Raw genomic sequence first — 26374 nt, forward strand, 5'->3', positions numbered from 1 at the left:
TCCGCCCACGTGAAGTCTTGGAGAGAGGCTTCCTGCCGGCCAGGCCTGACTGCTCCTGAGCATCTGCAGATAAGATTAGGAGGCGGGCTCTTGCACAGTGCTTCATGACCTTTAACCTCCTACTGCACAGAGCCGGGGCAAGGGAATTTCTCTGTGGATAGGGAATATTAAGAAGTAAATCAAGCAATAAATGAAGGCTTTGTGTTTGTGTTTTCATTTAGTGGAATAGAAGATGAACTCAGCTGAATTCGGTGAAGATGTAGAAGAAGGTAAATAAACGTTTCTCATTTAATAATTTTGAATAGGTCATATATTACATACTCTAAAAATGTAGAAGGGAATATAATGTAAAGTCTCCTACTGCCTGTTCCCAGTACTCAACACTTGTTATAAATATCTTATTATTTTTTAAAAGTGCAATACAGTTAATATTTAGTTCTCTCCATATCCCACCTCTCCCCCCAAAAGACTTATAGACCAATTTTGAACTTAGAACATGGTTTTGTTGTGTAGCACTAGTTTAGGAAGATAGAGATCACTTTGCTGGAAAGCACAGGTTTATGACTAGATAGATGTTATTCTCTGAGTGACAGTGTCAGGGGGTGATCCTCAAACACCTGTGGCTCAGAGAACCCTACCAATCTCTCAGTGGCCCTAAGTCCTGTTTCTTCTCTGCACAGTTCTAAAAAATAACACTGTGAAGGTGGAGACGGAGGCTGAAGATGCTGCCCTGGACTGCTCACTGAATTCCAAGCCTTCAGAGAAGCACCCTCTGGACAGCGTCTTTGCCGCCCTCCAGGACTCCAGCAAACGAAAGCAGCCAGGCAGCGAGGGCCAGCCAGATTCTGCCCCCAGCGTGAAGAGGAGGCGGCTGATACCCGAGGTGAGGGCCCAGCACCTTCCCTCTGCTTGGGCTCTAGCCCTCTCTGATCCGAGGCAGAATCTCTCTCTACTCTTGGGCCTCTGGGCTATTGCTAAACCCTTGGGCCCAACTGACTTCAGTTCAGTTGGAAGCTTTGTCTGTATCTGGATTCCTTACAGGGAGAGGGGTTTCTTCACAATGCAACTGCTTTTGAGTTCTTTGTTTTGCTGTGCTCCGTGAGGGCAAGGACCTTGACAGCAAGGGTGGTCAGTTCAGCCCAGCCTCCCACAGCTTTCATGGTCGACTCCTTCCTGGGAAGGTTGGGGGCTAGCAGGTCTTTTCATAAATCTATCTTATGTCCCAATACTGTTAGGGAGCTTGTTCCCTAAAGAACTTTTCAGTGAATCTTTCTGGAAGTGGGGGATTCTTTTACATCATACCTGTTACCATGTAAGTTATCTGTTTTATGAATTTGCTTTATTTCTTCGTCGCTTGCTGATTGTATTGCACTTGGCTAAATGCTGAGAGAGATAGAAAATGGAAATTAACATGCTGGCACCCTGCTGTTCAGGTGGGAGACAGGGACATCCATGTGAAATGGTTTGCACTGAGGAGAGAGGCAGCATTGGGACGTCAGGTGGGTGTTTGTCTTAGGATGCTTCAGTGGGTTGATGGAGCCTCTCCACGGTCCAACAAATATATCTTTAATTCTTAGGAAAACATTTTGCCAAACCCCCAACCCAGCTCCACATCTCCTCCCTGCCTCTCCCCTCCCACTGGCCACATTCACTCTTTGGGAGACCCAAAGAAGCATATTAACTTCTGCATCTGTTCACAGAGAATCCAGGTCTTCAGTGCTCCTGGTCATTAGTCAGAGACCGTGGGGTATCAATATGGGACTCTTGGTTTTATTGGTTAATTTCAATTCCTTATTCGATACTAGGGCAGATCTAAATAATTTGGAATTCATGCATTTTAGGGTCTTGTTTAGGCCTCAGTAACTAAAAATTATCCTTGTATTGCAACAATGGTGAGACTAAGATTTTAGCAAGGATTTAAGTATGCATGTTTATATTATGTAAGGACCTGCATTCTGTGTTATGGAACACTGAGAGATACATTTTAAAAAATTTAATCGTATTTGTTATTTTGTTATCTTTCTAACAACTTAATTGAAATATAACTTGCATACTATACCATTCCCCAATTTAGGTTTTGTGCAACTCAGTGGTTTTTAATACAGTCATAGAATCATGCAGCTATTATCACAGATTCATTTTTCAATTCGTTTTCATAACCCCAGGAAGAAACTCCTTTGCAGTCACAACCTTTCCCATACCTCCAACTCCTGACAGCGTCTGATCTACTTTGAATCTCTATAGATTTGCCTATTCTGAACATTTCATTTAAATGGAATCACATACTATATGGCCTTTCCTGTTGGGTTATTTTTTTTTTTTACTCACCATAATGTTTTCAAGATTCATCCCTGATGTAGCATTCGTACTTCATCTCCGTTGCACACACCCTGGTCCCCCCTTTTTTCTTTTTGCAGTACTGGGGATTGAAGCCAGGGCCTTGCATGTGCTAGGCCAGTGCTCTACCTCTGAGCTATATCCCCAGCGCCACCCCTGTGCTTTTTTTTTTTTTTTTTGTGGTAGAGGGGATTGAACCCTGGGGTATTTGTCTCTAGCCCTTTTTATTTTTTATTTTGACACAGGATCAAGCTTAGTTTCCCAGGCTGGCCTCAAATTTGTGATCCTCCTGCCTCAATCTTCTGAATAGCTGGCGTGCACTATCCTACCTGGTTTAAGAACTTCTCTTAACATTTCCTATAAGGCAGGTCTACTGGTTACAATTCCCTCATTTTTTGTTTGTTTGAGATCTTCATTTTTGAAAAATAATATTGCAAGGCACAGAGTTTTGAGTTGTTCAGTTTATTTCTCTCTATCCGTTTCCCTGCGCTTCCTTGCCTTCACGGTTTCTGAGGACAGGCTGGATGTGAATCTTACCTTTGCCCCTCTTTGGTTTCTCTCGGGATTAATTTATCTTTTTTTTTTTTTTTTTTGTATTTTGCAAACAATATGCCTAGACATAGCTATTTTGGCATTTTCCTTGGTTTTCTCTGAACTCCCGAATCTTTGTTTAGGTGTCTGCCATTAATTTGGAGAAATTCTGTCATGGTTTCAAACATTTTTTCTCTTCCTGGTATTCCCATACCTGTATGTCACATCTTTTGTATTGCCCTACAGTTCTTGGATTCGATTCTCTTCTCTCTCTCTCTCTCTCTCTCTCTCTCTTTCTTTTTTGGTGTGTGTGTGTGTGTGTGTTTGTTTTGTTTCTTCTCCAATCCTTTTTCTCATTGCTTCAGTTTTGAAGTTTGCTATTGAGGTATCATCAAGCTCAGGGAGTCTTTTCTCAGCCATGTCCAATCTGCTAAGACCATCAAAGGCATTATTCATTTCTGTTATAGGGCTTTGTTTTTTCTCTAGCATTTCTTTTTTGTTCTTTCTTCAAACTTCTGCTTCTCTGTACATTGCTCCTTTGTTCTTGTATTCTGTCTACTTATCCATTAGAACCCTTGACATACAAATTATAGTTGTTTTAAATTCTTTGTGATAATTCATTCCATCATCTCTATCATGTGATTCTGCTTTGGTCTTCGTATACTTTATATTTTTTCTTAATAGTCAGATCTGATGGACTGGGTCAAAGGAGCTGTTGTGATAGGCCTTTAGGGGGTGGTGGTGAGGCAAAGGAAGAGGGGGTTCGCTACCCTGTGGCTGAGTCTCTGTCCTTTAGCAGACCTGTGCCTCTGGACTGTAAACTCCACTGGTTCTCCTGAGTTCCTCTGCTCCTCCCTGGGCTGGGACTGGATGGCTGGTGTGGGCTGGACTTGGTATCTCCCTCCCTACAGGTCAGAAGGTCTCAGATAAAACTTCTTCAGGGTAGGCTCTGGTTAGTTTCTCCTGAGGGCACATCTCCTTAAGTACAGATGACTTGGAGTATTTCAGAATGCTTCTGTTTTCCCTGACCCTCCCATAAGGCTTGGGAGAGTTTTTCCCAGATAGTCACACTGAGAATGTGGTAGAGCTCTTGAAGGTAAAGCCATAAAAATATGGAGGCTCTCTGAGGCCTGGGGCCTCTGGAGTTTTTAATTCTTGGACTTGTCCACCCAGAGCCTCCAGCAACCTATCCTTACAGATCAGGCTTCCCTGCCCAGCTCTGATTGCCTTGGGGGTCTCCACGGTTGGGTGTCTGGTCTGGGCAGTTGTGGTTCTCTGTATTCATTCACCTCTCTCTCCATTTTGGGGTCAGCAGCTGGACTTCACTTGTCTTATGGATCTAGGAAAATTGTAGATTTGTGTTTCTTTATCGAGCTTTTTGCTTGTGAGGATAGAGTGGAGACTTCCAAGCTCTTTACATGCAGAACCAGAATCCTGAAACCACTTTACTCCTTTTCATGGCTGGATAATATTAGTCTGTTGTGTGGACACATGCATCAACTGATGGACATTTGGGTTTTCCATTTTTGACTTACGTGAGTAATAAAATTGAGCGGGACATTAAAAAAAATCTATAATGCCCAGGAAAAAAAAAGTTACATTTAAAAAATATCTTTGAGCCTTTTTAAACAAATAAATAACTAGAAATATCCCACCCTTGACTCTGGCTGTCTATACCAGCCCCTTGCTGTATACTTGTGAGCTAAGGAAGGGCTTCATGCCTGGATGGCAGTTTCTAGTGGATTGAAACTCAGCTCCCAGGGCTTGGGTTGTGGCTTAGAGGTAGAGCGCTCGCCTAGCACATGCGAAGCCCTGGGTTTGATCCTTAACACACATAAAAATAAATAAATAAAATAAAGGTATTTTTGTGTTCAACTACAACTAAAAATTAATATTTAAAAACAAAACCCAAAAAACCCCCTCATCTCCCAGGTTAGGGTTGCGGCTCAACGGTAGAGCGCTTGCCTAGCATGTGTGAGGCACTGGGTTGGGTTCTCAGCACTGCATATAAATAAACAAAATAAAGGTCCATCGACAACTAAAAAAAAAGTTAAAAACAAAAAACTCATCTTCCTGATTGCTTGTTTGAAAAAACATTTAACCATTTGCTTTTTCATATGTTTTATTTTAGATCATGATTTATTATCTTTTTTCCTAATGGTTGATATTTAGGTGTTTTCCAGTTTTATAGTCTTACAAATAATGCCACAGGGACCTTCCATATACCTACTAAACCTAGTCACTTGTATGAGGGTGCCTCGGCTAGAATCCCAGAGGTTATTCTGATGGTGTTGAGAAATTTGAGGAGGAGGAAGTTTCAAGGAACACTTGAAAATATTTTCCTCATGTGTTAGGTTCAATCAACAAAGCAAAACAAAACCAACCCATTTTTATCTTTCATGTTACATTTCTGCTTATGCTCAATTCTGCAAACTCACCAGAAGGTTGAAGTAAAGCTAGAGTTCCGGAAATGGAAGATAATGTTGAGTGTATCAGTTTATTTGAGCTGTGAAACAAACCACCCAGGATTTAGTAATTTAAAAAAACCGCCTTTTTTTTTTTAAACATATTATTTTGTGGATCAGCTGGTGGTGGTTCTTCTGGCCTGATGTGTTTGGGTGGGGTGGTCTGGAATGGCCTATCTGGGCGGGGGTGACTGGAGCTTCCCTTTGTGCACATTCTTCCCCTCTGGGAAGCCTGTCTGGACTTGTTGATGATGAAAGAGTTCCTAGGGGCTAGGGAGGGCCAGCTCTGGAACCTCTGCTTGCATCACATTTGCAAGGGGCCTGCAGGTCAAAGTAAGTCACATGGCCATGGCCAAACCCAGACTCAAGGGTGGACAAATAAAATTCTATCTGCTGATAGAAGAAGCAACCACAGTGCAGAGGATGGGAAGGAATGCCCGCCCCATTGCCATGGCTGATTCATCACGGTGAGGAATGGCGAGCTCTCAACCAGGAGTTCTGGCCGTGTGTAGGCCAGGTGGGCCTTTGTGGGTGGCCCGGGTAACCCCACTGCTGTGTTGTACAGATAATGTTACTCTTCATTGTTGTCACAGTGGGAGCATGGAGAAGGGAGCTGCTTCTTATTCTTGGGGCAGAAAGGGAAGGAAGTGTTTTTATAATTAGCATTTTAGTCCAATTCTTCAGTACAAAGCCATTCAGAAGAGCTCTGGGTTTATGGTAGATAGATTTCTGGTGTCACATGAAGGTTCCAGATAGTGTACTTGGACAGTGGGGTTGGGAGGGCAGGAGCTTCAGGCATTGCTTTTTTTTCTTTTCTTTTTTTTTTTTTTTTTTGGTGCTGGGAATTGAACCCAGAGCCTTGTGCATGCAAGGCAGGCATGCTACTGACTGAGCTATGTCCCCAGCCCCAGGCATTGCATTTTGACATTCTTGGGGAAAGGGAACCAAGAGTGGATTTAAATATTTCTGCTATGACTTGTCGGGTCTGCTTGTGCTCCATCATGTGTGGTTGCTTTTCAGAGCATTGACTATAGAAGGCAGTTTATGTCTTGGAGTGGAAAAGATATGTTAAGGCCCAGATTTTATTTGGGTGTTTTACCACTTTATTAATTTCTCTTAGCGTATGTGAAATAAGGACATCTTTCCTTGTTCTGTACATAAAAATCTTTTTTTTTTAATTTCGTTTTTAGTTGTAAATAGACAGAATGCCTTTATTTTATTTGTTAATTTTTACATGGTACTGAGGATCGAACCCAGTGCCCCACGCATGCTAGGCAAGTGCTTTGCCACTGAGCTATAGTCCCAGCCCCATAAAAATCTTTTGAAATTATTAAACTCCTTGTGGAACGTTTAAAGCAGTATTTCCTTTTTAGAAGTTTGTACAGGGAGATATGTCAGTAAATCAATAGTCTCTGAACCCTGGGGACTTTAGAACAATCCATAACTTTCATGAAATTATCATATGTGTTGATTTTTCAAAATAGTACACAAATAGAAGAGTCCTTTTTCATTGTCCCGCTGAATCTTCTGAGCCTTCTTCTACATGGTGGCAGGGCTGAGGCAGGGTGTATGTACTGCCTTATTGGCACATTTGGCACCTGGTAAGCCAGAAGAAGCCTGGAGGCTGAAAGGAGTGATCATCAGAAAGAGTGGGAAGCCGGGCATGGTGGCTCTTGCCTGTAATCCCAGCAACTGAGGAGGCTGAGGCAGGAGGACTTCAAGTTTGGGGCCAGCCTCAGCAACTTGGTGAGACTCTGTCTCAAAATAAAAAATAAAAAGGACTGGGGGTATAGCTCACTTGTAAAGTGTTTCTGGGTTCAATCCCCAGCACCAAAAAAAAAAAAAAAAAGAAGAAGAAGAAGAAGAAGAAGTGGGTAGGAGGTGCGGTAACTCTGTTGGTACAGCCCTGTTCCCTTTCTTCTTTTACTTAATTCCTATTACAAGGCAGTGGGGAAGGAATTAATGTGTCCTCCAGGCAGATGAGTCAACTGAGATAGGTAAGTTAAAACCAAGTGCTGGAATGCCAGGGGAGCACCCTTGCTCCTGGGGTCTGGAGGGAAGACTCTGGCTCTCTGCTCTGTGGCCTTCTTGTCGCCTTCTCTGATTCATCTCCCCTTCAAGGTAACATCAGTGGGAACAGAGACTCTGGAGTCAGATAAGGGGGCATCTGGTTCTGTGACCTCTGGGCCTCAGGTGCTTCCACTGTATGGAATGATAGCACTGCTCACCTCCCTGGCTTCTTGTGGAGTGGTGAAGTGCTCTGGAGGAGCCTGGTGTGGCCTGCCCCACCCTTCACAAATGTTTATTTGCCTTCCCAGCCCTATCTCTAATCCCCACCCTGAGGCCAGTATTCACCTTCCACATTTATTGGAACGAAACTGGCTTGAGACTGTCAAGGAAGGCCATCTGATGCCCTCCAGGATGCCCTAGGCCTGAGCACCACCATGGTCAGAGCATAGAGCACCTGTTTTCTCTTTTCCACTCCAGGGCAAGAGGGCAGAGGGGCAAGGATTTGAATGGTAGCCCTGACCCTAAGGTGCTCCACACTCCTACTTCTATCAATGTTGACAGCTGGTTTTTTGAGTGACATTTAGTACCATACTCAGACGGAAAATAAAACCTCCCTCAAAAAAGTCTAACAAAAGGCTGTGTGAAGACTTATTTGGCACCTCCCCTGATGAGAGTTGCATAGCCAAAGGCAGCAGATGTGGGAGGTGAGTAGCCAACGTTTTCATTGGGAATCATCTTTTTGTTCACAGAAGTGGAGGCAATGTTCAGGAGCTTTGTGCCAGGCAGAGGTTAGCCCTGTTCTGTGTTTTTTTGTTTGTTTGTTGGTTGGTTGCTTTCTCGTTTTTTTAATCCCAAAATGCTGTTGTGGTCGAGTTTTCCATTGGAGAACAGAGATGCCATCTCGCTCATACATGCAGTGCCAATACCCTGAACGCCTCATAAGTCAGTGACTGTGGGATGAACTGGGGATTCTTGAGAATGTGCAGAGCAACCACAGCAGACAGGTACTGTGGCCATTCCCATGTTTACAAGGCTTGGAGAAGTTGGCACCACCAGCCCCGCTGCATTTCACGCTGTGCACAGAGCACTGAGGCCTGGGGAGCAGAGAGGGGAGTTTGTAAGGCACCTGAGGAACCTTAGATGCAGTATTATTCCACAGTCTTCCTCTTTTCCCTTTTTTGCTGTTGCTTTAGGGTTCCCCCACCCCCCATTCCACCCAGATTCTTATTTCTTTGGCATCTTAGCACATTCTTCATCCTCACCATACACTGCTGGCAGGGTAAAGACAGCCCGCCCAGCGGCTAAGGGCCATGAGAGGAGAGACTGCATCCAGCTCATTTCCCATGTGCCTGGGCCTTGCACAGTCCTGCCAGGTGCAGGAGGCTGCTCACCAGCTCCAGTGGTGAGGCCTCCTCCAGCCCTGATGCTGACTGCATCTAGAAGGGAGAGGAGGAGAATTCTGTTGAAAATGAAAAAGGTTAGCATCATTCTCAGTGCGGTTGTGCCAGGAGGACAGTGCCAGCCCTCTTGCTGCCTTTTCTCCTGGCCTGCCCTTGATAGCACATTAATTCCAGACGCCCTGCTTCCCAAGGCATGCTGCTTTCTTGGTGTTCCACTTTGCTGCCTCTCTGGGCACCATTTAGCTCCTCATCAGTCATTGAACTGAGTTCAGTGACTGCTCTTGGACCTGAGGGCCTGATGAAGATGTCTAATTCAGCCTTTCCGGGGTGACCCAGTCCCTGGGATGTCGCTGGGCATGAACACCTGGAATCTCCCCTTGACTTTCTACTTAACTTGAATTGCAACATATTAGCTTTCTTTTCCATCCCATTCTCTGGCTGAGAGATGTGGGCATTCCCTTGTGAGTCCACGGATGCGCCTGGTAGCATGAAATACCCTGATCGTGATCCCGGCTCGATGCTGGCATCGCAGAGCCTCCACTATGCAGCAGAGTCCCCATATGGTTGGAAGATAAGCCTAGGAGAATTGGGAACTGTGTCAACCAGACACCCAGTGCCAAGTAGCACAGATTTAAAGATTTCTTGATACTCCTAGACAGCTGAGCAGAGATTTTTATCATCGGCAGCAAGTGCAGCCAGCCCGTCGTCGCTTTGGCAGCATTTGTGGAATTAATTGGAGCACTGAGTTGACAGGACATCAGTGTGGGGCTATCTCAGAACCTTCTCTTTGGTACTTGTGTTGTGTTTTATGTTGAATTGTGTGTCCAAGGTTTCTGGAAGTGCAGAACATTGCCCTCTACTGGGACTCTAATATTTTTTATTAAAACAGTTTAGTCAAAAATGTTGATGTGGACAGTAGTGTTTCTAACATGCTCAGTGCAAATGGAAACATTTGTCTTAATAAGGCTGGATATTAGGGGATTTCCAATTCAGATATACTCTCGTCTCCTGCATGGAGTGGGAATGTAGGGGAGTCCAGAAACATAAATTGGTTGTTGGAGTTCAGCCAGTCCCCCAGTAACTTTTACCAGTATGTATTTTCCACGTTAGGTAGTCATTAGGGCAGGTCTCTTCCTACACAAGATCCTTTTTTATTTATTTTAAATTTTTTGTTTCTGCTTCTTTTTTTGCAGTACTGGGAATTGAGCCCAGGGGTGCTCCATCACTGAGCTATATCCCAGTCATTACTATTTTTTTTTTTTTTTATAATTTTGAGGCAGGGTCTTGCTAAATTGCCTAGATTGGCCTCAAACCTGCCATCTTCCTGCATCCAACCCCCCCAGGTCTCTGGGATTACAGATATGTGCCACTGTGCCTGGCATGAAATTCTATTTTAAGTGTACCATTGGTACCCCTTGTAAAGCAAACATTCCTCTTCTAAAATTACTCCTAAGGTGGTTATAATTTTAATTATTGCTATTACAAACTCAGATCCTCTGTATTGGTAAAACCACATCATAATCTCATAATCCACAGAACCTCTGAAATTATTTTGATGTGATAGAACCTATCGTGAACAATTGCAGATCTAATTTTGTCTATAAAAGTTAGCAAGAAGGACAACTCTGATTTTGTTAGGGCAGTGCTTTTCAGCAGTACCCATAGTTATAAATCCAGTTTCAGAGTAGTACAGCTCACATGTATTTGTATGTAAATGTATAGATACAACAGAGAAATGAAGTAAAACTTTCCTGAATTTATTTACTTTGTACTATGCACTGTTTTCCTATTCTACTTTTTTTTCTTTCTTCTTCCCTTTAATGTTTTTACTTCTTTGCTCTCTCTTTCTTATGCTAGTCATGACTTCACCAGATCGATTTTATTATATACCAACCCACAATTCAAAACCCATTGTAAGCTGGGCATGGTGATGTATGCCTATAACCCCAGCAACTCAGGAGCCTGAGGCAGGAGGATTGCAAGTTTGAGGCCAGCCTCAGCAACTTAGTGAGACCCTGTTCAAAGTAAAAAAAAAAAAAAAAGAAGAGAGAGAGAGAGAGAATAAAAGAAAAAGAAAGGGCTGGGGATATGGCTCAGCAATTAAGTGCCCCAGGGTTCAATCCCCAGTACAAAAAACAAACAAACAAACAAAAAAACCCACATTGCATTATGGATAAAGCTTTTTAGCTCTCTTGGCCTCTTCTTATTTCTGGGGTATTTGTGGGTTTTTTTTTTTTTTTTTTTTGCTGTCTTTCTTCCTTCCTTCCTTCCTTCCCTCCTTCCCTCCTTCCTTCCTTCCTTCCTTCCTTCCTTCCTTCCTTCCTTTCTTTCTTTTTCTTTCTTTCTTTTCTTAGCACTGCATTGCCTGGATTGGTCTCAAGTGATCTTCCTGCCTCAGTCTCCCTAGCCTACATGACTGGCCTTTTTTTTTTTAAAAAAACTACTAATTCTCTGCTTTCTGACAGATAGCAGCACAAAAGAATTGTAAAGAATTTAAACTGCCCTCTCAGCTCAGTTGCCAGGTGTGTCTCCACTTCCCATCCCTCACGGGAAACAGACCTCAGGGGAAGGGAAGAAGGGAAGTGCCTTCAGTAAGAGCTTGACACTGAGTGCACTAGGGAAGTCCTCTGGTGACTGGTTGAGAGGAACCTTTACCAATTAACAAAAGGCCCACAGTGTTACACACCTCCGCTGTGGCTTATGAATAGCATTGTTTAATAGTAATCCCGTTGTACCAGGGACTAGGGGGAGGCTGAGGTGGGAGTATCACAAGTTCAAGACCAGCCTCAGCAACTTAACAAGACCCTGTCTCAAAACAAAAAATAAAAGGGACTGAGGACATAGCTCAGTGGTAAAGTACTGAGAATTAGTTCCCAATACCCCCTCCCCATTATAATTCTGTTGTAGTGATAGATATTTGTTAAGCACTTACTGTGACCCAGCCTTGGGCTCAGTGCTGATGGGCAGTGTTTCATTTTAAAGCCCTTACTACCTTCTAAGACAGATACACATAAGAAGTTGAGACATGAAAGGAGACACAGAGGACAACGTAAAAATTGAGCTGAGCTCCTATCCAAACCTTCATACCTCTTTACTATCATGGTTTCATGAAGCCAGTGGCACTGTTTAAATTATTATTATTATTATTGCAGTATTGGGGTTGGAACCCAAAGCCTTCTGGTATGCTAGGCAGGTGCTCTACTACTGAGCTCTACCCTGGCCCCCAGTGTTCCTTTCCTTAAGCAGGTATTTGAGAGAGGTAGAACACCATGTCCTACTTTAGCCAACCGTGTCTGTGGTTGACATTCAGTGACCTCTTCTGTGCCCTGGGCACTTTGCGAGGCAATGCAGATAGACCAAGAATGACATGGTCCCTTCACACTTTCCCATGAGGAGGAAGCGACTACAGGAGGGAGCAGGACCGGTTGCAGGCCACCCATGCCAGGCTCCCTCCATCCAAGTATGTCTCTAGCCCTCTGCTCTTGGGAAGGGGGTGTGTGTGTGCAGAAAGATCATGTGGGATAGGTGGTACTGACCCTTCCTTAGCCTCTACAGATCCACCATGAAGAAAGTATTGGCCAGTTCCTTGGAATAGTTAAGACACTTTTGAGAATCCTTTCATGTTCAGATTCCTAAGGGAGTATAGTAGACTTTCTTTGGAATGATTGTAATCAGTGAAGAAAATAGCCTTTCTTTACCGTGAGTCAGATGATTGTTTTATCTAAATGAATGTCCAAAAAAAAAAAAAAAAAAAAATCAAAGAGAGTGTCCAGAGCTGGGCATGGTGGTTTAGAACTGTAATCCTAGCTACTAAGGAGCCTGAGGCAGGATGATTGAAAGTTCAAGGCCAGCCTGGGCAACATAGCAAAATAAAACAAAAAGATAGAAGAGGATCCAGGAAGTAGTTCATTAATTTAAGTGAGAACCCAAGTGTAAGAGTTCAGAAGACTCCAAGTCTTGTTGTGTGACCCTGTGGTCTGTTTTGCCTCGGGTCCCCTGCTCTCTTGGCCAAATTGCTTCCATGCCATTATAAACCCCACCTCCTCAGCTTGTCTCTTTCCCCAACATTTGGTTAGGCTACAGAGAAAACACCTCATGTTCAGATTTGTGTGGGCATTAGTTACCTGAGCACTTGAAAGTGACTCTAATCTTCCTGGGTGAGGTGAACCGCGGGCAGACACTGTCTGCCAGGCTCTTACCACTCCCAGAGGACCCACAGTACCAGGGATCTTGTTAGTAATGCAGACCCAGAGATTTCAGTCTGTATTCTAACAGGAACCCAGGTGATTCATATGGATATTAGAATTGAAGGTGCACTGAGCTAGCCACACTAACTGTATTTTTCCCAGGTGTAGAAGTAGCATCCTAGGGTACACTTTGTTCTTGTCCGGTCTCCACTTGCCTGAGGCATGTGGAAGCCTGGGCTTTGTGCTTCAGTCCTGCACCTCCCCTGACACCTACCAGTGCTCACTAATTAGCTCTCCTGCTTAATTAAACCCTTACAGACATTCCAGTAAGTTTCTGGGTCAAATTCAGCATTTGTGGGGAAAAAAAAAATAGGTTTATTAGGAAACATAGCTGAAGTACGACTAGTACCTTTTAAAGATTCAATTTGATAAGTTTTGACATGTGTATAGTATGCCAGTACACTATCACCTCAATAAGATAATAATTATAATTACATCCATCGCCTATTGAAGTTCTTTCATGTCCCTTTGTATCTTCCCTGCCACCCTTAGGCAACCACTGTTCTGCTTTCTATCACTATAGGTAAGTTTGTACTTTCTAGAATCTTATATAAATGGAATCATATGGTATGGTTTCTTTTGTTTGTGGTTTCTTTCATTTAGCATAGTTATTTTGAGATCTATTCTGAGTACTCTACTATACCGGTCAGTTTATTGCTTTTTATTGCTGAATAGTATTCTATTGTATGAATATAATAGTTTATTTATATACTTGTTGATAAAAAGTTGAGTGGTATCCAGTTTTTGTCTATTTGCAGATAGGACTGCCTGGAATACCTGGTGTACAGGTCTTCATGTGGATATGTGCTTTTTATTTTTCTTGGTAAACAGATACTGAAGAATGGAATACCTAGCTTATATGGTACATCTAATGCCAATTTTTTTTTAGGAACTGCTAAACTATTTTTCAAAGTGGTTATATCATGCTTTCCCCATCAGCGGGGTATGAGAGCTTCATTTCCTTCCATCATCTGCAGCGCTTGGTATTGCCTTTTTAATTAAACCAAGTCTGGCCTTGAATTTGCATCCTCCTACCTCAGCCTCCCAAATCGCTAAGATTACAGATGTGTGCTATGGCTCCCAGCTGTTTGTAGTTTTTAAATTTTTTAAAAGTATTTTGGTGGGGGAGAATGAAATCTTTATTATTCATTTATTTATTTAATCTTTATTTATATATGTATGTATGTATGTGGTGGGGAGGATCGAGCCCAGTGCCTCACATGTGCAAGGCAAGTGCTCTACCACGTAGCTACAGTCCCAGCCCTGTCTTAAAATTTTTTTGAAGCATTTTTTAAAGGACAGAAGTTTTTATTTTTGCTGAAGTCCTGTGCATCAGTTCTCTTATGGATTGTGTTTTTGGTGTTGGCTCTAACAATGTTGGTCTAAAACAACTGGTCACAAAGGAATTTTCATAAATTTTCTTCTAGGAATGTTAGAATTCTAGGTTTTTAATTTAGGTTCATGATCCATTTCGAGTTAATTTTGTGCATAGTCTGAGGCTCAAATTAAAATTGATATTCTTTTTGCATATGGATATCAGATTATTCAGGATCATTTGTTGAAAAGACTATCCTTTCTCCACCAAATTGCCTTTGAATCTTTGTAACAAATCACCAGTCCTACAAACAGAGAGAAGCAGATCCCTTAAAACTTCCAGAGTCTAAAAACCACTGAGAAAAATAGTAGGAACTTTGGGTTCCCAAGTGGTGATGCAGCTTGGCCTCAATTATTGGGATCTTTGGAGATCCTCATTCCCAAGTTCTCCCTCCCATCCCTTGAAGAGTCCTCTTCTGGCCTTGCCAGCATCCATGCTCTTTCTCCTGTTGGGCCCTGTGGACAGGAAGTCCAGCACTGATGCCCTGAAGGAGTGTGCACCTTCCAGCCTGAGCCCTTTCTCAGGGATTGGAGAGAACAGGCAGGTGTGGCCCTGGCATGCAGTTGTGTTACAGTTGTGTGTTAATGGTTGGGGGAGGGGAGCATTGATCACAGCAGACTGGGTGGCTGGCCTGAGTCCAGTCTAGTAAGTCAGAGCACCTGCCTAACACTCTGGGAAACCTTTCTGTTTTCCAGGCACTCCTTGCAGGCATGCGGAACCGCGAAAACAGCTCGCCCTGCCAGGGCAACGGAGAGCAGGCCGGCCGAGGCAGGAATGTGGGCTCCCTGTGGCCTGGGGAGGAGGAGCCCTGCAACGATGCCACCACCCCTTCCTACAAGAAGCCTCTCTATGGCATTTCGCATAAGATCATGGAGAAGAAGAACCCTCCCGTGGGGGACCTGCTCAACACCTATGAGCTCTTTGAGAAAGCCAATGCCAGCAACAGTCCCTCCCCCCTGCGCCTGCTGAACGACCCTCAGAAGCGGGACTGTGGCGGGGCCTCAGGAACAGCCACTGACGGCGACCCCAACATCTACTTTCTGATCCAGAAGATGTTCTACATGCTCAACACTCTCACTTCCAACATGTCCCAGCTGCACAGCAAGGTGGACTTGCTCTCCCTGGAAGTGAGCCGCATCAAGAAGCAGGTGAGCCCCTCGGAGCTGGTGGCCAAATTCCAGCCACCCCCCGAGTACCAGCTCACCGCTGCTGAGCTCAAGCAGATTGTGGACCAGAGCCTGTCAGGCGGGGACCTGGCCTGCCGTCTGCTGGTTCAGCTCTTCCCCGAGCTCTTCGGCGACGTGGACTTCTCCCGCGGCTGCAGCGCTTGCGGCTTTGCAGCCAAGCGGAAGCTAGAGTCGCTGCACCTGCAGCTCATCCGCAACTACGTGGAAGTCTACTACCCCTCCGTGAAGGACACTGCTGTGTGGCAGGCTGAGTGCTTGCCGCAGCTCAACGACTTCTTCAGCCGCTTCTGGGCCCAGCGGGAAATGGAGGACAGCCAGCCAGGAGGCCAGGTCACCAGCTTCTTTGAAACTGAGCAGGTGGACGCCGGCCACTTCCTGGACAGCAAGGACCAGGAGGAGGCCCTGTCTCTGGACCGCAGCAGCACCATCGCCTCAGACCACGTGGTGGACACGCAGGACCTCACTGAGTTCCTGGATGAAGCCTCTTCGCCCGGTGAGTTCGCTGTCTTCCTCCTCCACCGGGTCTTCCCTGAGCTCTTCGACCACCGGAAGCTGGGCGAGCAGTACAGCTGCTACGGCGACGGTGGCAAGCAGGAGCTGGACCCGCAGAGGCTGCAGATCATCCGCAACTACACGGAGATCTACTTTCCCGACATGCAGGAAGAGGAGGCCTGGCTGCAGCAGTGCGCGCAGCGCATCAACGACGAGTTGGAGGGCCTGGGGCTGGAGGGCGGCAGCGAGGGCGAGACGCTGCGGGATGACTGCTACGACTCCTCCAGCCTGCCCGATGACCTCTCCGTGGTCAAGGTGGAGGACAGCTTCGAGGGTGAGAGGCCGGGCAGGCGCTCCAAGAAGATCTGGCTAGTGCCCATTGACTTTGACAAGCTGGAGATCCCGCAGCCGGACTTCGAGGTGCCAGGCGCCGACTGTCTGCTCAGCAAGGAGCAGCTGCGCAGCATCTACGAGAGCAGCCTGTCCATTGGCAACTTCGCCTCCCGCCTGCTGGTGCACCTCTTCCCGGAGCTCTTCACCCACGAGAACCTACGCAAGCAGTACAACTGCAGCGGCTCCCTGGGCAAGAAGCAGCTGGACCCTGCCCGCATCAAGCTGATCCGCCACTACGTGCAGCTGCTCTACCCCCGGGCCAAAAATGACCGCGTCTGGACTCTGGAGTTCGTGGGCAAGCTGGACGAGCGCTGCAGGCGCCGGGACACAGAGCAGAGGCGCTCCTACCAGCAGCAGCGCAAGGTCCATGTGCCAGGCCCTGAGTGCAGAGACCTGGCAAGCTATGCAATCAACCCCGAGAGGTTCCGAGAGGAGTTTGAGGGGCCCCCTTTGCCCCCCGAAAGGAGCAGCAAGGACTTCTGCAAGATCCCCCTGGATGAGCTGGTGGTCCCCTCACCCGACTTCCCGGTGCCTTCTCCCTACCTGCTGTCGGACAAGGAGGTGCGCGAGATCGTGCAGCAGAGCCTCTCCGTGGGCAACTTTGCCGCCCGGCTCCTCGTCAGGCTCTTCCCCGAACTCTTCACTGCCGAGAACCTCCGGCTGCAGTACAACCATTCCGGGGCTTGCAACAAGAAGCAGCTGGACCCCACGCGACTGCGGCTCATCCGCCATTATGTGGAGGCCGTGTACCCCGTGGAGAAGATGGAGGAGGTGTGGCATTATGAATGTATCCCCAGCATCGACGAGCGGTGTCGCCGTCCCAACAGGAAAAAATGCGACATCCTCAAGAAAGCCAAGAAAGTGGAGAAGTGATGGGCCTGTGGGCTGCCCAGAGACTTGGGTTATGAAAGGCTGAGCGATGGGCACCCTCGGGACCGAGTCACTTTGGAACATGTGTATGGTATCCACAGACAGGCACCTTATGTCAGTGGGGAGTGGCTTCCTACATTTGCACACGTAAACACCTACCCACCCACCCATGGGAAAGCAGCCTTGAATTTGGTCTCTTGACTTTGTCCTGCATTCCCGAGTTTGGGAGGAGCCAGGCTGTGAGCAGAGGGACTAGCCGAGTAGGTCCTCTCTTCTTGATTGTGCCCTTTCCTGTCCCTCACAATCCAAAATGCAAATTCAGCAGCTTCTGTTCCTCTCCCCACACTTTACATCTTCCATTTTTAACTTTTTCTTCTTTTTTTAATTAAAATGAACCCCCTTTTTAAAAAATCATTGGGCTCTTTGGGGGCCATTTTACTTAGAAAATCTTTTTAAGTATTTGAGATGAAGTACTGTAAGATAATTTCAGTTGCTGGGATTTTAAAAGATGATTCAGAGATTTATGAATTTTTTAGAAGTGCCATGTTTGTGCATGATGGGTAATCATAGCTTCAGGTGGCATAGAGACTGATTTTACTGACCTTGTCTATGACATCTGATTTTGGAGGAGTCTCGATGCCCCTTGGATGGCAGTAGAGGGGATGATAGGAATAGCATGAAGTCCTTTCTGACGATGTGTCAGTTTTTCCTTCTGCTGTGGTCCCTGGGAAGGAGATGTGCTACACGTCAGTAGAATGCTGTGCTCACTCTGTAGATGAGAACACTGGATGATGATATGAATGTAGATAGACCTGGAAACACATTCACACAATGCCTCCATTTGAGCTGTGTCCTTCCCTGGCCCCCTATTCCCTCTCCACACATGGGTGCTAATTGGAGGGGCAGATTCATTTTCTTGGAAAATAATGTGTGTGAGCATTTGGCTTCTTGTTGATTGAAGGGTGGGCTTCTTTGAGTTCACCAAGAACTGTTTACTTTCTGTGCGGGTATTTGTACAAAATGCAGGTCTGGGAGTTGTGTGGTGACTTCCCCAGACCTCAGCATTAGCTCCTCCCATTAGCATGGCATCTTTATGCCTCTGGGCAGGCCCAGGCCTGGGGCCCTCTTGAGGATGCCTGATATTGAAAGGGCACAGGTCATCTCAAATGGGGCGTCCATGTCCCTTCCCAGATCCACTCAGAACTTTCCCCTTGGGTCCTCTAGAAGGTTCTACTATCTTACCCTGGCCCATGCCCTATCTTCTAGGTGTACATCTCTCCCTTCCCCACTGATTGGGAAGGTCACACTGCTCCAAGTCGGCAGTTTGCTCTCTGGGGGCGCCAGTTGGGAAACTCCCCAGCCGGTCACGTCTTTAAAGACAGAACTTTTACTTGCCCTATGTTGGGGGCCAGATGCTGAAGAAAGAAAGGAAGCAGTCTAACCCAAACTGGATGCATCTTACCAGAGACCTGGGAAATCGACCCACACAGGATAGTCATAAAGCCTTGTGGGAGGTTACAGATTTAATACCCTAATGGTTTAATATTTTGCTACCTTAAAATGCAGATATAATAGAAATAACCTGTGAATTTTCCTCATATAGTTAAGAACTTTAGTTCCAGTAGCTATATGACATAAATTTTGCCTTCACTCAGTAGATATTTGTTTATATAACAGAATCTTGAGCCACTTAAAAATGACTCTTCAGTATCATTTACAGATTATTTCTGTTAAAACTGCAAACCTGAATTTTTGGAATTGAAAAATGCACAGGGACTTAGTGACTCTGTCACACGCACCCATACACGCAAACACACACACACACTTCTCCTTACTAGAAAACTTAAGTGAGATGAAGGGGACCTCAGTGAATACTCATTTGCCTTTGTGCCTGTGAAGGTACTGGGGCAGCCAGCAGACTCACTTCCCTGCTCACTTGGGCTATGCTTTCTGCCTTAGTCTCTCCACTACATACACACGTGCATGCGCCCTACCCAAAGATGGCTGTGGCACTCTCCTGCAGGCCCCACTAGTTGGGGGGGTCCCATGGAATTTTTTTCTGGTCTCTAGGATGTATCCAAGAGGATTCCAAGCCATGTGAAAATTGCCCTGCTTTCTAGAGGGTGAATGTGACCCTGCAACTTCAGAAGCACAATCAATTGTTAATTTTTGAAAAGTTCCTGTTTGCTTAACATTGAAGTCAACAGGTTCTAGAAATTAAATATGTCTCTTTGTTACCTAGAGCATGTTAAATTTTTGGAAACTGTATTTTGGTGGTTTCCTTAACACCCTTCTTGTGTAACTCACCTCCCGACCCCCAATATCCTACAGTCCCTTTCAGTGAAGAGAGGTGGACACACTCTGGGAGCGTTTCCTGTCCCCCTGGATTGTGTTCTGTCTGTATGGTGTCCTCACTTCTGCATCCATACAGGTGGCTCCGGTGGGCATGTTTTTTTTTTTTTTTTTTTACATGAAGCAATAGAAGTACAAAATACTTATTTTTTCAGAACTTAATGTGTTCCATAAAATCTGTTGGCATCACCCCATCCTTCTCCCCATCTTAATTCTTTGGTTTTTACTTGTTTGTGTTTTGGATTATTTTCTGCCTTGTATCCCAAGGACTAAAGAATTAGCACAGACACATTCTGACGTTAAGTAAAATAGTAAGTCACGGTAGGTGGTAGTGGTCATGGTTTTCTCTGTTAGTAAGTTGTTGAAGAATGTATGAAGATAGTCATGAATGTACTCAGTGTTCGGATCCTGCTTCAGTTCACATGGCCGTGTCTACATGACTACAGAAGTTTGACAGGGAATCAAGTGGTGTCTGTGTCACTAGCACGAGTGTGCCCCTCCCCCTTCAGTGTTGGCTCCAAACCTTGCTTTCCTTTCAAGTTAGGGGGCATATCAGCAGCAGTTATCAACCAACCAATGGGATCTACTTAGTGGTGACTGGATTAAAATGGTGAGAGTTGGTAAGCGTTGCTGCCTGACCACACCGCAGCATGGCCACTTGGGTTCCTGTAGAGATGGCCTCAGTTTCCACCTTCCCCCCACCAAGGGTTCTTGAGACCCCTGGTTGGAGGTCATTGAGCTCTTGCCCTGTCTGGCTGTGGTGACGATTCTGAAGTGGGGTTGGGGGCCAGGGGTGTCCCTGCTGTTGGGAACATTTGCCTCTAGTAGATCCAGCCTTAATGTTTTCTGACATCCTAGTGAGAGCAGACCCTGCACAAAGCGGATATCAGAGTTAATACTGTGAGGAGATAAAATAATGAGAATAGTTTTACCAAAGATAATGAAATATCGCATAATGTCTGCATATTACCATTGAATTGAGTGCATCTTTAGAAAACTGAATGTAACAAAAACCCACGACATTTTTGGAAATTGTATGCTCTCTAGCAACTTTGTGTGAATTTTTATACAAGCACTGTTTTATGAGTTATATAAAATGTTTTAAAAATAAGAAAAACTCTGGTCTGCTAACATCTTATTTCCTTAAGGCACTGGCCTCTTAGAACATGACTTGGTCTGTCTGTCCTTCTGTGTGACTTCCTGCCCACCTCCCAGGGAAGGGAACAAATGTTCTGGGGGGTTCAGCTCCTCGGGCTTCTACTCTCAGGGTGCCAGGGGTACATCTCGGGGTTTCAGTTTGGCCACAGCTGAATGACTGAGAAGTCACTAAATAAGTCCTCCAATCCAGCTTTTACACAAACCACTTCCTGGCCACACAGTGGAAAACTCATTTGACCTTTTTTTACCTTTCCTGGTTAGGTGCCAGGCCAGCCCTGCCAAACTAGCAGAGCTTCACATAACTTTAACCTCTTTTTTTAATTCACTTTGGATTAAATGGGATGTATTTCATCAAAGCTAATGAGTTATTAAAAACTAATTGATAACAAAAAATGCATGATTTTTTTTTTTTTTTTTTTTTTGGTACAGGGATGGAACCCAGGGGCACTTAACCACAGAGCCACATCCCCAGCTCTTTTTTTGTGTTTTATTTAGAGATACGTTCTCTCCGAGTTGCTTAGGGCTACACTAAATTGCTGAATTCTCAATCCTCCTGCCTCAGCTTCCTGAGTGTGCCTCACCATGCCTGGCGAAATGCATGGTTTTTGATAGCAAAAAACGCATGTTTTCCCTCACGTTCTCTTGTCCCCGGCTAACTATAAATGAATGATCTTCAATATTTTATAGTAAAAATAAGCCTGAGGATCACAAAATGTAAACAGATTGTGGCTCCTTATTGGAGCCTTTTTCTTACTGTGAGTGTGCTTCTTTCGGGGGAATGTAACAAAAACCCACGACATTTTTGGAAATTGTATGCTCTTTAGCAACTTTGTGTGAATTTTTATACAAGCACTGTTTCTTTATGGTGCTAGGGTTTAAACTCAGAACCTCATGCATCTACCCCAGAGGTACACTCTCACCCTCTTATTTCTGACTTGATAGCTCCAAAAACTATTTGACTGACATATCTGTGCTTTAAACCTTGTGGGCAGTCATCCTGGTGAACGCATGTGTATGTGTGTGTACACGTGTGTGTGTGTGTGTGTGTGTGTGTGTGTGTTGGAAATTGAATACAGATGTTGCTCTACCACTGAGCTATACCCCTAAGTCCTTTTAATTTTTTTTTTCCAACTTTGAGATAGGGCCTAAGTTGCTGAGGCTGGCCTTCAACTTGGTGATTCTTCTGCCTCAGCCTCCTGAGCCTCTAGAACTGCAGTCATGCCCCACTGCCCTTGACTAAGGAAGGCTAAACATTTTTAAAGTCCCCTCTGGCTGCAGGTGTCTGTTTTCTGAAGTAATTTAATAGATGAATACATACCTAAGAGCTCTACTTCTCAGAAATAAGAACTCCATTCCAAGTTAATTATGAGCTTTGCACTAGCAAGATGCAGTGGACTCTTAAAGAAGCTTCCAGGCTCTCTCTCTCTCTCTCTCTCTCTCTCTCTCTCTCTCTCTTTAAAAAAAAAAAAAAAAAAAAGAAGCTTCCAGGGAGAGCTGAAATGCAGGGTCCCTGGTGGGGAGGGGAAGGAACGTACACTGTCTGCTGGCTGAAACGGCTGCATCAGTCACACAGTTGTACCTGGAGGATGCATGTAATCCTTTGCAGAGACCTGTAAGGTAAGTTTCGTAATTGTCCCCTGATAAAGGGTGAGAGCCAGTACCCCCATAGTATCTAGGGCATCTCAACCAAGGCCCACAAAGGCTTGGTGTTGGGAGCACTCTTACTTCTGTTTTGTGGTAAGAAAGCAGGGAGCAGTGGGTTTCCTGCCCAAGTTCACACAATTGGTGAATGGTGCCAGGATTTGATCCCACACCACACCATCTTGGGTGCTAAATACCTGCTGAGCCACAACACCCCAAGATTCAGATCCCCAAACAATTTCAAGTCATTGGTCGGCCTCTATCACCACATCCTGTTAGCTCCCTCTGGTCCGATGTGAGATACAGATGTGCTGGTTTTAGAATCGCCATGGATGAAATCATAGGAGTGATTGTGGACAGACAGACATGTCCTGGAATAGCAAGGGAGTAAATTTTTTGCAATTGTAAAAGTAGTGGCTGTAGATCAGATACCTTGGGAGAGGCAAAGACAGGCAGGGCAACTCAAAAGAGGAGGCTGAGGGAACCAGGAGTCTGGTCCTGCCTGTAGTCTAGCTGTATTCCCTTGCTGAGGAGGATATGCAATAATATATGCCAGAATTTGTCCTAGTTGAGGCAAAGGGGCTGGGTGGCCATTGTCCGAGGTCTTTCTGGGAAAGGTTCTAGCTGGCAGGGTGGCTCCCTTCAGCCAAGGGCAGTGCTCCAGAAGGGGCCACCATAGTGATGAGTAGCTGACCTTCAGCAGCCAGGGGGTAGGCTTGCCTGCAGAGGGATCTCCATGGGATTCCACCAGCAGCCACTATAGCAATGTCTCAAGGTTTATCTGCATCAGAATCCAGGAGGCTTTTTAAAATATTGCTTGCTCCATCTTCCAAAAGTCTGATGTAGCAGATATTACCAAAACAGAGAGTACTTTATGAGCAACAGGTCTGAGTCCTGTAATCCCAGTTACTCAGAAGGCTGAGGCTGGAGTGAGACCAGCCTCACAATTTTGCAGGATGGGCACGGTTGATTGAGCCTGTAATCCCAGTGGCTTGGGAGGCTGAGGCAGGAGGATCACGAGTTCAAAGCAGCTTCAGCAATTTAGCAAGTCCCTAAGCAACTCAGCTAGCCACTTGTTTAAATAAAATATAAAAAGGGGCTGAGGAGCCTGGACTGTAACTCAGTGGCAGAGCACTTGGCTAGCATGCGTGTGGCACTGGGTTCGATTGTCAGCACCACATAAAAAGCAAATAAATAAACTAAAGACTTACTGTCTACAACTATATAAAAATAATTTAAAGGTGGGGTGCCAAGGCTGTGGCATTGTGGTTAAGTGCCCCTCAGTTCAATCCCCAGTACCAAAAAAAAAAAAAAAAAAAAAAAAAACAGCTAGGAATTGTAGCTCAGTGGTAGCACCGTTGCTTAGCATGTGTGAGGCCCTGGGTTTAGTGCCCAGTGCCACAGGAAAGAAACAAGATCTGAGCTGAAACGAGTGGTTTCCTATTGTCTTCATATAAAACTCTTGTTTAGCTAATTTAGCTTGGAAAATGAGTTTTCAGCTTTTAAGTCATTGGAAAGAGTCAAGTTTACAATGCTTCAACAGCAGGTGTTATGGGCACTGGCTGAATACAATGGCATTTGATAGAACATTCAGTATGGAGAAGGCTACTGATTTTAAGGAAGAAGAATTAATTTGTTCTTCAAAACAGTCTGTATTGGGTTTGATGGTGCACATCTGGAATCCTGGCTCATCCAGAAGCTGAGGCAGGAGAATCACAAGGTCAAGGTCAACCTCAGCAACTCAGTGATATCCTGTCTCAAAAAATTACAAGAACTAGGGACATAGCTCATAGAGATCCCTGAGTACTGGGCACTAGGTTTAATCCCCAGTACCAATAAGTAAATTAAGTCTTTGTGATGCAGATGATGAACTGTGACCTTGACAGAAGTGGAGAGCATGCAGTGCCACAACCTCCCTTCTAGGAGCTCTTGCAATGTGACAACTGTCAATTCAGAAGTGACCATGGATCCTTAAATAACAAGTCCTTAAATTACAGAAATGCCTCCTATTTTTTGAGCTCTATAATGGGGTCAGGGATGTGCTAGGAAATTGCTTTATGTTATTTCATGTGTTCTTCCAAATAAACCCATTTTACAGAACTGAAGCTTCCAGGTTTGATACTGTGGCCAAGGTTATCAAACCTACTAGAGCTGGCAGAGCTGGGGGAGGCTGACTCCAAGGATTATGCTTTTGATTTCTATGCTGCTGCTCCTGTACAGAGTGAGCCAATTTCTTCAGCTCTCTGCCTACTGATCCCTGTTATTTAACATGGGGTTTTGCTAACTGTCCACAGTGGGGCTTCTGGTTCTACCCGAGTGACAGTGAGTTTGACTTAGGAAACGTTGTTTTTTTTTTTTTTTTTTTCCTTCTTCTTGTTTCTAGAGTTGGGCAACACTTCATTCCATAAAATAGAATAAGTATTCAGATGAGCCAAGCAAGGGAGGTTGGTTTTATAGAAAAAGGCTGAAGAAAGCAAGAACCAGGAGACATTTCAGTGCTGCAGAAAGGAGAATAAGGAATGCAGTAAGGATCATATCTGCCTCTAAAGGTGGCTCATTCATTCAGCAAATATATTTGGAGAACTAGCTACCTACTGGGCACTGTTCTACAATTTTAATGACTCCCAACCACATGAGTGGATACTTGAGCCCAATTGAGCCCATTGGAAAGAACGTTCTGGCAGTAAATAGCAAAAACCTGACATCTCTTGCCTAAAGCTGATTTTCCAGGTGTATGTTGGTCTAACCAGACGGGAACCCTGCTTCCTCCCCTCAGTGCAGACAGCTGCCGGCCCTGCAGATAGGATCTGCTGGCTCTGGCCTGAGGCACACCTGCAGGACGACTTGGTTTCCTGACTCCCCTGCTTCTCACAGAGGGAAACAGTTGCTAAGTGTGCCGAGTGCTGACGGCAGGGTTCCTTAGTGCTGGTCTTACTGGTATTCAGCTTGTGCTATTTCTGACACAAGGCATTAGACATTTGACTCCTTAGTTTTGACAAGCCAAAATCTTAGCACCGGCACAGGTCCACACATGAAAAGGCATATTCTTCAGCACATGTAAGGCCCGTGGGGATGGGTGCCCTCACTTCAGGCAGTTAATACAGATTGTGTTGCTCAAATCCAGAGGGTTGGCCCATTTCGTTTCAGACTCACCTTTGGTTCTATGTGTCTAAATTGAGAATTAAAAGATTCCTCTACAATCCTAAAGAACAATCTCAATATGTTCTATAAAGAAGTGTCTGATGGTGACTTCTCTGAGTGCAGCCTTGGAAATGAATGTTTCCTTCTGAGCCTCAAAACAGAAAGTGCCCATTTTATTATTTACTTATTTGTTCATTTCTTTATTTTTGCAGTACTGGGGATTGAACCCAGGGGTGCTCTACCACTGAGCTACACCCCCAGCCCTTTTTTATTTTGGGGGACATGGTCTCACGAAGTTGCTGGGGCTAGCCTCCAATTTGTGATTCTCCTGCCTCAGCTTCCTGGATTGCTGGGATTCCAGGAATGGGTCACTATGACTGCCCAGAAAGTACCATTTTAGACACCCATTGTTCTTCCCTGGCTGCAGTCTTTAGGCCTTCCGTTGTCTGTCTTGGGGAAGATCTAGCCAGCTTTTAAGAATAAAGTCTCAGGCACAAGTGCACAGTGGTGTGCACCTGTAACCTAGTGATTTATGAGGTTGAGGCAGGGGGGTCACAGGTCAGCCTCAGCACTTTAGTGAGACCCTGTCCCAAATTAAAAAGTACAAAGGGCTGGGGATGAGGGCTCAGTGGTAAGGTATGCCTGGGTTCAAATCCCTGTACCACAAATAAATAAATAAAATCTCAGGATAGGCGGTCCTCTGAGTGCAGCTGGCATCTCTAGGATGGAATCAGTAAGTATATTGGGCTGACTATGGTGGCACACATTTAGAGTC

The 26374-nt window shown here is 45.1% G+C and overlaps 1 protein-coding gene across 1 annotated transcript; it reads left to right on the plus strand.

Moving 5' to 3' along the window:
* The first annotated feature begins 232 nt into the window (after positions 1-232).
* Positions 233-17323, plus strand: Bend3 (BEN domain containing 3). Its single transcript, XM_077802063.1, has 3 exons — positions 233-269; positions 681-883; positions 15061-17323. The coding sequence occupies exons 1-3, from the start codon at positions 233-235 to the stop codon at positions 17308-17310; spliced, it is 2490 nt and encodes an 829-aa protein (XP_077658189.1). The 3' UTR covers positions 17311-17323.
* Positions 17324-26374: the final 9051 nt, after the last annotated feature.

The sequence above is a fragment of the Urocitellus parryii genome, chromosome 8 (genome assembly GCF_045843805.1).
Source record: "Urocitellus parryii isolate mUroPar1 chromosome 8, mUroPar1.hap1, whole genome shotgun sequence".
NCBI classification, from domain to species: Eukaryota; Metazoa; Chordata; class Mammalia; order Rodentia; family Sciuridae; genus Urocitellus; species Urocitellus parryii.